This window comes from Sorghum bicolor, chromosome 7, assembly GCF_000003195.3.
Source record: "Sorghum bicolor cultivar BTx623 chromosome 7, Sorghum_bicolor_NCBIv3, whole genome shotgun sequence".
Lineage (NCBI taxonomy): Eukaryota > Viridiplantae > Streptophyta > Magnoliopsida > Poales > Poaceae > Sorghum > Sorghum bicolor.
The window spans coordinates 58,950,660-58,964,522 of record NC_012876.2 but is presented as its reverse complement, the minus strand read 5'-3'; the positions used below and the strand labels follow the sequence as shown (position 1 = coordinate 58,964,522).

Here is a 13,863-nt window from a genome sequence, read left to right as displayed (position 1 = left end):
ATTTAGGCCTTAATTTGTGGTTTTGCTCCTGGTTCAGTATTTAAGACTGCAAATTTCTTGAAACTTTGTAGATCAGTTGTGTTTTTCAACTTTTCTACATAGCATTTGTTAAAACTTAAAACCAAATATATGTTTCCAAATGAAGAACCGTAATTTTCATATAGACTTTTTTGTTAGTGCGGTAGGTTTGTTTTTTATTTTATGATTTATTTTAGTTTTGTAATTTTTTTCTAAATGTCACCATAGCGTTAGCACGGGCAATATACTACTTGTAAAAGTTATTATTATTAATAATATTAATAATAATTTTTTAGCAAAAGACTTGTGCATCTTTTATGGTCCCTCCATACTAGTAATCGTGGATTTGGACAATGCTTGATAAAAAATTGAAAATATAAATTTAGAAATATAAAAACTATACGAACAGATTTGTTTTAAAAAGTACTTTCTAAAACTATCTTTATATTTTTAATAAATATTTTTATAAATATAAAGAAGTCAAAGTTATGTTTTGAAAACCATTTCATCGTCTAAAACGACTTGAATTTTAATAAGGTAGAAAAATTTGTTTACATGTTGACACTTTGGATCCCCCTCAACGACCAACCGTGTGTTTGGTTGGGGGTTGTGTGGGTTGGGTTGGATCCAACCCAGTTTTTAGGGACGGAGCCAACCCGTCCAGTGTTCGGTTACATTTCTGCTTTTGGGGACGGAGCCAACCCATTTTAGTGTTTGGTTGAAGAATTAGGGACAGAGTGGCTCCGTTCAGTGTTTGGTTGAAGGAATTTAGTGTTTGGTGGGAGCCAACTCGGCTGGAGCGGCTCCGTCCGCTAGATTTTGACGGACGAATCTAACCCGCACCCTGGAGCCAATCCAACCCTCCCATCCTCCAACCAAACAGCCACAGAAACGGATTCGCTCCGACCCGGCTCGCCCTGCTCTCCAACCAAACACACGGTAAGAGTTTTGGAGCACCTGACCTTGGCACAAGTGGGCGGTAATGTGCTAATACTCCATAGCTAGCCAACCGAGATCCTTGGCACCGGCTTCGACTCATTGGTCGACTTTGTGTTTAAAAAGTTTGAAATTTATGAGAGAAATTTAAATGTAATTTTTCTTAGATATATTATTTTAAATAAAAAAGTTATCAACTACAAATTTGTATAATTTTTCGAGATCTACAACTCTAGTTTGGTCGTTTCTCCGTCCAAGGTTATTTAAAAGTTTTGAATTCCAAATGTGGTAAATTTTAAAGGTAATTTTGCTTAGATAGACGATTTCAAATGAAAGAGTTATCAACTACAAAGCTGTAAAATTCTTCAAGATCTACAACTTTAGCTTTTATCTTTCTCTATCTGAGGTCGTTTGAAAATTTTAAATTTTGTTATGTAGCTCCTATTTTAGACGCAATTGAAAATAACAAACTTCATATGAATGGTTTTTCTAGAAATGGCTCGGTTTAGATCGATTTGTAGTGGGGCTGTAGATTGAGCCACCTCTATAAGAAAAAGTTTTAGTTGCTGATTTTTTTTTAGTTAATTACTTCTTCCAACACTCTCACGGTGTAACTGGTCAGCATAATACACCAAAGAAATCGTTGGCTGAGCCAGTCCGAGTTTGAGTCACGGCACCGTCTTCTTAAGACGAAAATTAGGGAGACGTCTCTCCATCTGGTCGAGTTTTTTTAGTTAATTACTCCTGTTTGGCCGTACAGAACAACCGTTTTGAACATACCGTTGCGATAATGAATAGCATAGGCGATAGGGAGCATGTAGCACGCCCTGCATTCTTTTTTTATAACAGCTGCTTTAGGTAGTATTTATTTTTGAAAATATATCCAATAGCTACTACCGTTAAATCGTTAATGATATTAGAATTAAAATATATATACTAAATTGCTGGACAGATGCTCCTGTTTCATAATAAAGGACTTATCTTATTTTCTAATCTGTCTCGTGATAACGAACATTAGATGACAACGGTAAAAATACGTATGTGCCCGTGGGGAAAAATCAGATGGCACAGATGCGTTCCATTCTTTTGGCCTGAGCGCGGGGGTAGCTTTCTAAATTCAATGATACATGTAGATGTACAGTATGTGAGTTTGCAAAAAATAAGCTTATCCACTTTCGAAAAAAAAACTTATCCATACTCATGGACCCGTAAGCTCGCCAGTTAACTTTGCACTATATAGTTTATATCAATTAAATTTGTTGCATTAGCTTAGACTTAAATTGTTTAAACAATTCTATTACTCAATATAGCACATACTATATCTATAGGACTGAGGTTAACAACAATTGATAATATCTGTCTATAAAAATAGTGTTTCAAATGCTTAAGCTTAAAGATGGATTTTACACCCTTCCTCCAAAAAAAGTGCAATTATAGTTTTTTTTGAGTCAATCAATTTCAAGTTTGGTTAAATATATATAAAAATACTAATATTTATAATATCAACTAAGTATCATTATTAGATTAATTATGAAATATACTTTATACTAAACTTATTTGGAGAGATAAGTGTTAATATTTTTCTAATTATTTGCACTAAAATTACTCACATTTGCCATTATGAAAGAAATTTGATTTAAACTACTCACATATGCCGTTATGAAAGATAATATAAAGCAACAGCTATGATTTGTGTGCCGAGCGCCTTACTAGGGCCAACAAGAGGCAGAGTTAGCAATGCAGAATTTCCTTTCTTAGCAAGACCAACTGTATAAATTTTGGAAAAAATTTAATCGAAATTTAAAAACATTAGACCATCTCCAAGAGATTAGTCAAATCATTTTGTAAAGGTAAATTTAGCTATTATTGAAAGAAAAACGTCTCCAATAGACTTTGTAAATGACTATCTAAATTTAGTAGCTCTCTATCTCACCTCCCTCGCTCTCTACTTTTAGATAGCGTATCTAAGTAGCCATTCAATACAGAGTCTGTTGAAGTACTTTAGTATTTTCTTGTCAAATCTATTTTAGAGAGTAGCTAAATCAGTAAATTTAGATAGTACTTTGACTAGCAAATTTAGCTAAACCCTAACCCACCGCGCCGCGCCAGCCCCGTCGGGTTGTCTATTGTCACAACACAGGTTGATGTCACACTCAACTCAAGTTGTCTACTGTCACAACACAAGTTGACGATGCCACATTCAAATCACGTGCAGGACTGCAGGTGGTAGTAAAATACTTTAGTCATAACTCGCCCTCGTTAAAAACCGAGGGAAACATACCACACCATACTCATATTTTCACCACGAACACAATGCATAGTTTCTTGTATTTTTCATTTCAGTGGTATCCAATACCGCTCCACAACTCAAGAAAATTTTCTACCTCTCTCGAAAAAAATTCCAACAACAAAACACCCACCAAAACCTCGATCAAGCACCCCCGCGGTCACCCCCACCCCTTTAGAGCAAGTTTCATAATACAACCTCTGCCTGTAAGATTTCTTATAGCCTTCTCCGAGCCCACCCACACTACTCAAAAAAAATTTACGAGACATTTGGTTTTGAGCCACCGAGGCGGCCGGCTGGCGGCCCGCCTCGGTTAACCTGGGCTGGGCTGCCAGCCGGGCGACCGTTATGGATAACTCTTTAACCGTGGCGGTCACTGTAAGCAAACCGCCATGGTTAATCTTACGTTAACCGTGACGGTTGTTGTAAGCAAACCGCCTCGGTTAAAGCATTTACCGTGGCGGTTGATTTAAAGAAACCGCCTCGGTTAATATTTTAACCATGGCGGGCAGCTTAAGCGAACCGTCACGGTTAACGCTTTAACCGTGGCGGCCACCTTACAGCGACCGTCACGGTTAACTGTTCATTAACCGTGGCGGTTTTTTAAATTGCCCGCCACCGTTAAGTCTGCGCCTATAAAAGCAACAGCCCGACCCCCTTCTTCTTCCCCGTGGCTCCTTCTTCATTTATTAGGGTTTTGACCTCAAAACCCTAATATTTAATATTTTAGAGGGGAAAACTTTTTGCCCTTTTATTTGGTGAAGGGGGGCATTGCAAGAGGTGGATTTCTTACTCTCTAACTCTCATTTCTCCCTTTGCATTATTTAGGTGGTTTGCTAGATCTAGATCTAGATCCAAATGTTTTAGATCTAGATCCAAATGGAGGAGAGAAATAAAACTAGATTGAGGGCTACTCACATGTTTTCATATATCTTTATTTGTTTTTCACCCTTTGTGTGTGCTAGGTGGTCGCAGCTATGGATAGGGAAGAGTGGATGTATAAGATATCGAGGGTCAGTAACGATTTAGTTTTTCTAGGACATGTGAGAAAGTTTGTTGCCGCTGCGAAAAAGCACCGTGTGTCTTTGGGCCGAGAGCGCATCATTTGTCCGTGCAATAGTTGTAAGAACAACCTTGTATAGGAAGATAACGTGGTGCAGTCTCACTTGATCCGGCATGGCTTCGTCAAGGACTACACCATCTGGAAGTATCACGGTGAAGAAGCAGATCCAAGTGTGACAGGTGCATCTGGCGGAGGTAACTCGTCAACGGTGAATGATGGGGGACGACAACCATCTGCATCGGTGGGCCTCCATGATCTGTTTGAAGACGGTGGCGGTGATGATGATGAGCAGAGGTAACTCGTCATCATGCATGCATGCAGTGTGCTAAGCAACCCGAAGGCTCAGTTCTGTGTGGGTACTATGCTTGTGAGTACCTTAGGGCTTGCGGAAAATTCAACAATAGCTGGAGGCAGCTGCAGAAATCCTAAAGTTGGTGGGAAAAAGAAACAATTGATCGAAGAAACATCACACAAACAGTAGCTGACATTTGTAAGTTTGTCACGGATCAATGTTGTCATGTTGACGGGCAGTTCTTTTATATCGGGAGCGAGCTAGCGACAGAAGAGAGGTTTGAGAAGCTACGCAACTGGAGAACCAGCGGCTTAGATATGAACGACTATAGGTTGCTTAGATATGAACGACTATAGGTTGCCGGATATTTTTGAGTGAATATTATTTTAGATGTGTTTTTTATGAACATTATGTACATTGATGTAATATGAACATAGTTTGTGACATGCATGGACCGTGGAATGATAAAGATAACATATATGGATGTAATATATGTGCTTATCCTTATGTCTTTTGCTGTGTATATGTTTCAATCTAGCAAATTTCGGATTCAATGTGGTCATCCTTTATACATATGTATTTTGCTTTGTATATGTTTCAACCTAACAAATTTTGGATTCAAATTTGAAAATAAACTGAAATGAGGTTTTTTTTACTCTGGATACACTTAAAGGAGGCGGGCAAGTTACAAAAACCGCCTCTGTTAATTAATTAAAGGAGACGGGCATTTTAAAGAAACCGTCTCGGTTAAAATGTTAACGAAAGCGGTTGCCTTATAACAGCCGCCTCCGTTAAAACAATTAACCAAAGCGGTTTTCTAACAGCGGCCGCCTCAGTTAACATATTAATCGTAGCGGTTGGACAACCGCCACGGTTAAGGCAACAATTAACCGTGGCCTTTCATCCGTGGCGGTTGCTTCGCCCGCCACGGTTAACCTGTTTTGCCCGCCACGATTATATATTTCTGTAGTAATGCCATACAATAGTTACCTATTCACTATTAATACATGACACACTTATCTCTCTCACAAAATTTCTTGGTTCTTGTGTCTAAGCTGGCTGTAAGCTTACAGCCTGCTTCTCCTCTCTCTCCTCCCTTCTCTCCTCCACATCAGCATTTAGGCAGCTTACAGCCCACCATAATACTTGCTCTTACCGGAACACACACAAACGTTAAAAGATTCTTGAATTCTGTGATAGTTTCTGTAATAACTAACAACAATGCAGTGGAATAGTAGCAGATCAAAGGAAAGCTTTTATTATTATTATTATGTGGTGGTAACAATAATCACAAATATGGTAACAATAGCTCCTCTCCTTTTGCTTCTACATATACTTTCTTATGTTCCCCTTAGCAAATAAAAAATAAAGGACAATCCAGAATATGACTAGATTAACCATTGGAAGGGGGGGGGGGGGGGGGAGGATTCAGGCCCTACTTCCTTACTGACAAGGATCTGGTTTTTGCTCTACACTTGAAAGTAACAATAGTGCCTGAAAACAAGGAAACTAATGTTAAGCGTGCATGGACCAATGTACACACAGAAATATATCCTTCTATTACCAAAATGTTCCTAACTGAGTACAAAGTAGGTCTATCTACATGTTCAAAATGAACTATTTTCAGGAATAGGATTTGTGATGTAGAAAGAGAAAATGGAAATTCAACAAACTTTACCCTGGAGCTACATCTCTAGAAAGCATGACATGTGAAGCAGCCACTCAATGAACTCATTTGACCGTTCTTGCTGAGGTGTGGTGCCGTTTTGATAGTCCTGGAAATATGCTGATCCTGTTTTATGGTTGATGTACTGTGTACCACCTGTGTTTTCCAAGAGCCAGACCTGAGGGTGTTGAAAATCCTCTCCAGCGAGTATGGCCTTTTCTTTTCAATTTTTATCTGATGAACAACAAGCACGAGATGATATCAAACCTCCTAGCAGCAAGGAAACTGGAATAAAGTGTGAAAAAGAAAAAAAAGAGTTCATCCAGAATGGAGAAACAAGCATACCACAAGCTTTTGTATGGCTGCTTCTGCTTCAGTTTTTTGCATATTCTCCCATGCAGTCATTTTTGCTTCCTCTCCGTTAATCCTTCATGTAAACAGCAAGTGCATCCATCAGTGTTTGACAAAACAAGGTAAATGTGTTACAACTACATTAGCTTCTCCAATACCTATATTAGATAACTGACCATCCACCAAAGATACGAACTACTTGCAGAGTTGCAAATACAGAATAGGTAACAGAGGCGATAATTAGTCTCTATACCAGCATAACAAGTTAATCATACGGCACTTCAAAGTAGGAAGTAGGAAGGATGAAGGTGTAACAGTAGACAAAGGCAGCTACATTCCTACATAAACTATGTTCTAACACTAGCCATGTAACTTTTGCTCCTAGCAGTTATCAACTTTAGAAAGTCTTCTTTCGAAAGTCTTATAAAGAAATTTCAGGCACCATTGTATTAGTGTGAAGAGGCACTAGCCCTCATCCTTTTGCTTAAATCAGTAAAAAATTTTAGATCTAATATCAAACACATTTCCCAAAGGCCAAAGCTATACATAAAAAGTGATGCAACAACTTTACAAAGTTATCCCATTGTAATATTAAAATTCATTTTGTAAATGACACTTGAGGTAGAGCAGCAAATTAGAAGACACAATCAAAGAATTTCTTGCATGATTTTGTGAAGTAAACATCTAATTAGTTAGTTTGATACAAAAATATGGTGCATAGGAATAGTAGTATGTATGGATCGAGCAAGCCAAACAACTAATTTATCTGAAAAGGTTCAACAATAGCAGCCTCTTACTTTGATATTAACTTTGCAGTTTCTGATGAAGATTTAGAATCCACAGTCTTTTTCTTCCATTCAATAATATTTGGTGCATTCTTGTCAGAGCCTCGGGTGACATGTTTCTTGGACCACCTAGTCAGAGTAACTCGATCATCCACTTGCACATCCCTGACCTCAAGCTTAGAGAAACAACTCTCCAGCTCTTTGACTTCTTGTGCCGATAGTGAACGGGAGAAGGAAGCCCTCATGCTGGGAGAAGATGACCTGCTAATATCAGGGCTTGTTTGTGTTGCCACATCCTTCCTCACAATTATGGGGGCACTGCTAGTGGCAGAGTCTTTTATGCTTTCAATTACGCCATCTGCACAAAAGAAAATCAAAAGGTTTGAGCGTAAGCAATAAGGTCCAAAGCATTGTTTTGCTGAATAATAGGACCAAGATGTCCAGCAACATTTAATTTGTCTAAACCTTGAAGTTAAATATGGAAATTCAGCTACCAAGTTTGTGTCATCTACATCTCTCAACAGAAATCTGGTACTAAACAAAACATAAAGAGAGAATATAAATATTACACGGTTGTTAACAACATAGGGGCATTTACCTTGTATAGATTCCAGTGAAGTAGTAGGCAATGACTGATATGACTCGACTGCACTACCAGGTTGCTGAGAAACCCTGGCAGACCGCATAGCAGGATGCCGACCATTCATTTGAGCAGACCTGCCTCCTCGGCCATTGCTGCTATCGTCACCCGATACTCCACTTAGATCCCTTCCCCAGTCCATAACACCCCCACAAGCATGCTCAGGTAGCAAGACCCCAGACAAGTAAGGTGCATTCACAGCGAGACTTCCAACTCTACCATTGTCAAGGAACTGAGTCGATGATGAAACACAAGAGTACGCTCCACCAAATCTACCAGGAGGTCCAAGAGGACCACTTTTGGATTTCGGCCGCCAGAGTTGCGGGACTGACCTCCCAAGTGCATTATTATTGGGGTTAGGACTGAAGATCCACCTCTCTGCATCCTCCCATTTCGACGGCAGTGTCCTCCCACTGCTATAAGGCAACACCATGCTGCTTCCCGGATGCCATCTATGGCCGGCCGAAGGCGGGATCGCTCTTTCAGAATTCGAACCCTGCTGATAGCCAACACCTGTCGTCATCCCACGCCGATTGTAGCTCGGTGTCCCTGGACTAGACATCACGTCTGGCCTACCGTGTGATGAATTTGATATGCCCAACCCCTTGTTCATCACCCCGACCACACCAGTGACCGGGAACCCTGGAGAATGCGTTGATGATCTGGCAACACCAGGGGAGCCAAAATCAAGCGAGGCCGGGCGCTGATGCGCCCTGTCCTTCCTGCTGCCTTGGAAAAGAACAGCTCCCAACCGATGCCGTTGCTGGTCTTGGCGTTCTGTCAAACAGGTTGTGGGCATAGCAGATTAAGGCTCATGATCAGCTACCTACCAGTGGGCAATGGGCAGGTAAAAGAACAATAATCATGGTAGTATGTATTACCGCCAGTGAAACAGGGGACTGCTGCATTCTTGGTCTGCTGCCCTTGGGGTCGTGCTCGTGCATGTGCCCACCTCTTGTCCTTGGCCGCTTCTAATGCGGCATCGTCGTCCTCCTCCTGTGGCTCCGTGGAACCTGCAGAAGCTTCAGGAGGCGCAAAGTCCATCAGGTTTAATGGCTGCGAAGCCGTGCATTAACGAGCAACAAAGAAGCAGCAACAGTGGTGTACAGGCAAGACAATGAAGCAGTGTAAGAGTACAACTGTGCAAGCAGTGAGCTTTTTGTTGACCACATGGTGCTCCGCTCAGTGCTCACCGTAGGAGGATGAGGAAGTGAGCGTCGTCTCGTCCCGCTCCGGATCCGTCCCCAGTCGACCACCCCGGCGCACGAACCTGGTTAAAGGCTGCACCGACAGTTCTCTTTCAGATAAAAAAAAAGTAACACAACCTTACCATTCCAAAGAAGCTGCACATGCAAACAGGCGATCGATCAAAAAGAAAAGCGAAAATCAAGGACCCTCCCATAATGCCAGGGTTTACCCATATGTTTGTTTATGGCGATGGGGTTTAGGCGTTCTTTTTTTTTTAAAGATTCTTCGTCATGTCATATGGAATTTTTGAGCATTAAATATAAATAAAAAAGAAAACTATACATTGAGCATTAAATATAAATAAAAAAAAAACTAATTGCACAGTTTATCTGTAATTTGTAAGATGATTTTTTTGAGCCTAGTTAGTATATAATTAAATAATAATTATTAAATATAAACAAAAGTGCTACGATAGTTAAAGTAAAAAATTTTTGGCGGACTAAACAAGGCCTTACCAGCTGAGGGGCAGAGACCGTGCGTGTTGTATATTCTACATAAGGCCTTACGAGAGAGACAGAGACCGTGCGTGTTGTATATTCTACGTATACAAAGTCTATAGGTGGACAGTATCTTATCTTAACTCTGTTGCTTGATTGCTTCTTGTCCCTAGCACTGGCATCTAGGCGTACGGTTTCGTTGACTAGCTAGATCCGTGTGGCACCACTTCACATGCATCAACATACAGTAGTGTCATCAGTTCATCGCTAATCAGTAATCACCCAAAATCGATCCCCATATATCTCGCATTTCAGGGGGAGACGAGCTAGAGAAAAAAAAAATGATGCGTTTCTGCTATCTGATCAGTGGTCACGCGACTCACGCCTGGTTCGTCCTAAGCTATCTTTTATCAAGAAATGCTCAAGGGAAGGGGGAAACAATCAACCAAAACCAAGCGCGTCTGCCTCCGCGTCTCCATCAAAAGTTTGGCACTTGCACCACCATTGATGGTATGGTAGTGGAGGTGTGGACTGCGGTGCCGTGCACGGCAACGGGAGTAACGGCAACGAACGCGAGCAAAAGAAACCAAGCACAAGCAGTCGCAGGGAAAAGAGAGAGGACACGACGGGCTGACCGAGTCGCCGCCGGAGGATCCGCGCGCGCTGCTCCCGCGGCTGGTCGAGCTCGCCGACCACCCGCTCGCCTCCCCGTCCTCCACCACGGCCCCGCACCTCCTCCTCCTCCTCCTCCTCACCACCGCTCCCCCGCCGCCGCGGAGCCCCGCCCCAATCTCACCACCATCGCCAACCCGCATCTCTCTCCGTGCCCCGGAGACGACGACAGCAGCCGGCCGCAGCACTGCACTGAGCTAGAGCGGAGACAGCACGGCACGGCAGGGCGGCAGCGAGCAGCGCGCGAGGTATTAAAAATGGCGGGTGCGGAGGTGGGGTGGCGTTTTAATAGCAGAGGCGAGGTGGGAGGGAAATAAATCCATCCCGCCACGACCACGATCCATCATCCTGATCCCCCGCGGTGGCCACGCCCACGCCCAGTAGACACTACTAGCTAGACAGGCACCAGTAGAGCAGTAGCAGAGAGAGTCGCAGTAGGTACGGGCATCTCGAGGTGGATGCCATGCCAACGTGGGGGGTCTAGTAATAACTGCGTCACGCTGAAGTTCGCGCCGCGCTTACCTGGCCTGCAGTGCAGCTTAGCTAGCCTACCGCAGTGATTGCGCCGCCGTACTTTTTCACGGTGCGGCGGTGAAAGCCGGACCACCGATCCCATCCGAGATTCTGAAGGATCCAGCTCTGCTCTGGTGGCGGGCGTTGAGAGTTCAGCGGTGGCACGCAAGGTTGGGCAGCTGACCCGAGCGGCTGACCTTGCTCTTGGCCTCTTGCTCACTAGAGTGAGTGCACGGAGAGCACGGCCGGGCGGACGGTGCCTGCCTCACCAGCCAGCCACCAACCAGCCATTTGTGCTACGTGCGCGCGCGCGCCCAGCCCCAGGAGCGTGGGCGTGGCAGCGTTAGCGTACGTACGTGCCGTCGTCGGGTGACAGGTGGGGGTCGTCCGTTTTCTCAGAGGGCCGACGACATCGGGGGCGGACAGGGCGGCGGGGCGCGCGCGCGCGCGCGATCACAGGTGGCATCGACACCTAGCGAATCTCGGTGTCCTGTCACGTCTTTCGCCGTTGCCGTTTGGTAAAGTATTTTTTTTTTGTTTTATTTAGCCATTAATGTCCAATTATAGACAAAATAGAGTTAAGAGATTAAAGTTTGCCGGTCGTTAAAAAAAAAAAAAACGGGGCCATCATCTGGTCACATAAATTGGTTGCGGGACAGATCACCTATACGGCGCGATCGTGGTTTGGTAAGAAAGCGCTTATGCGCATAGAAAGGGGATCTTTGCCCAGATTGATGACAAAAATAGGCAAGATTAACGAGAAAGGTGCCAAACGGAACCTAGCTTCAACAGCAGTGCCAGTACGGCCCGGCGGTTGCGTGCGCGAGCCGGCAAGGGAAGGGAAGGGAAGGCCAGGCCACACGGGGCCGCCGCCGCCGCACCGCACCGTCGGAGACCCGTGCATGCCTGCCGCCGTGCCGTGTCGCGCGGCGGTTCACGGCCTCATGCCCTCGGCGGCGGCGGGTAAAGTGTACCTACAGTCAGAGTAGTACTCTCTACTCTTCGCATGCAGCAGCAGCAGCAGCACGAGGCGAGCGGGCGCGTGTGTGGTGTGGTACATCGATCAGTCTCAGTCAGGTCGTGTGTACACGTCGCCATTGAAATCGTCATGTGCACCGTAGCTGGCTAGAGGCGGCGTAGGCCGTGCGCCACCCGCGCGCTACCGGTGCGCCGCTCCTATCAATGCTCTATACATGGATCCTCCTCTACGTACATACTAGCACGAGGTCGATCCGTAGGCAGACAGCTGGTAGTAAATATGGACCTCAGAGGACTTAGGCCTTGTTTGTTTAGATATACCCAAAAACTCAAAACTTTACAAGATTCCCTATCACATCGAATCTTACGGCACATGCATGAAACATTAAATATAGATAAAAAAGATAACTAATTGCACAATTTAACTGTAAATCACGAGACGAATCTTTTAAGCCTAGTTGCTTCATGATTGGATAATGTTTGTCAAATAAAAACGAATGTCAAAATCCAAAAAGTTTTTGGATCTAAACAAACCCTTACAAGATTCCCCGTCACATCGAATCTTGCGGCGCATGTGGCAGAACCTCCTGAATTAAGTGGCCCACATGCACACATCATTGTCCCAAAGACTTCTGATCGACGTGCACGAGTTCCAAATGACTCAAGAAGTCTGTCGGGTGTCCTCGGGAAACCCGAATCATCCACGTAACATTCTTTTCAGGAATTCCCTCATCAAGCATCACAGTATTACAACATTTCATAGATAAGAGAAATCAGAGTAAAAGCGGAAAGGTTACATAACATAGTTTGAAACTTAAGTTCATAGTTTACAAACCATAAGTATTTGATACATAAAGGCTTCGGAACTTTATTATTACATAAACCATAGATTCACACAACGACTTTTACTTGCCCAAGGTCACACATCAGAAACCTCATCGTCACTTTCCTCAACAAGAGTAAAGTAACCATGACCATCGAAAAGATAATCAAGAGATTCACCTGCAACATGGGTTAATAAAACCCTGAGTACGAAAGTACTCAACAAGACTTAACCGACTATAAAAGAGGTGAAGACTCAAGTATGCAGGCTATGGGGATTCAAGGTAAAGCTTTCACAAGATCAAGTATTTCTTTTGCATAAAAGCTTACTAAGATTAAAGCCTACTTTCAAGTTTTAACTCAAGATTATCACTTATAACTAGCCAAGATCATTATCCAACTTGCATAAACAACTCATCTCTTTCTTATACCAAAGATTCACTTATTACTACGATGATGGTACGAGGATTGAGGCTCCATATCCGAGGAAACACGGCGATTCGAATCGATTAAACCCAGCTGGGGATTCAGTACCACACGACATATGTAGAACTTAATCTTGCATATGTCAACCTTTTCTATAGATCCTCCCATACAAGAACGGGTCCAGCGTCACCCGAGAGTACAGTACACCACCATCCTACAGCCAATCTAGATGTTTCCCGGTCATCTCAGATCCGTAAGGTGGGTACACGCTACTCTCGCCATCTTTCCACTCCCAGTACGCGGTTAGCCGTTCTCAAGTATCGGAATAGCTATAGGTAAGGCTTACCGCCGCATGTGGGCTGTACTCAAAGGTCTCAATCACAACAGGCCAATCAACGGTACGGTCCTTAATCGACACAGTTGGAAACACTACTTTAAGACTCCATTCTTAAAGCAAGTCCACCGACCGGTCTCAATTTGAACATCATTAACTAGAAGAGTATTCCACAACAACCCTTCAAACTCTTGCATTTAAAAAAACTTATCTAATAAGCGGGGCTAAGCATACTAAACATTTTCATAAAGCAAGTACCAAGGTAGATATTGAAATCATCAAGGTAGATAATGCAGCAAATAGGATTCACTCAACTCGTATTCACCTAATGCATCATATTAACTCAAGTGATATAAATAACTTTATGAAAATACAAGGATAGGGTTTAATGTCCG

The 13,863-nt window shown here is 43.1% G+C and overlaps 1 protein-coding gene across 2 annotated transcripts; it reads right to left on the bottom strand.

Moving 5' to 3' along the window:
• On the bottom strand, positions 5,832–10,779 carry LOC8080671. Of its 2 annotated transcripts, none has more exons than XM_021464243.1 (8): positions 10,359–10,779; positions 9,232–9,319; positions 8,920–9,051; positions 7,997–8,815; positions 7,411–7,756; positions 6,608–6,689; positions 6,275–6,496; positions 5,832–6,090 (listed from the first exon to the last, which is right to left on the bottom strand). In XM_021464243.1, the coding sequence occupies exons 1-7, from the start codon at positions 10,536–10,538 to the stop codon at positions 6,290–6,292; spliced, it is 1,854 nt and encodes a 617-aa protein (XP_021319918.1). In that variant the 5' UTR covers positions 10,539–10,779; the 3' UTR covers positions 5,832–6,090; positions 6,275–6,289. The 2 variants fall into 2 exon arrangements, with proteins under 2 accessions (XP_021319918.1, XP_002444501.2); XM_002444456.2 differs by having other exon boundaries at positions 8,920–9,060; positions 10,359–10,777.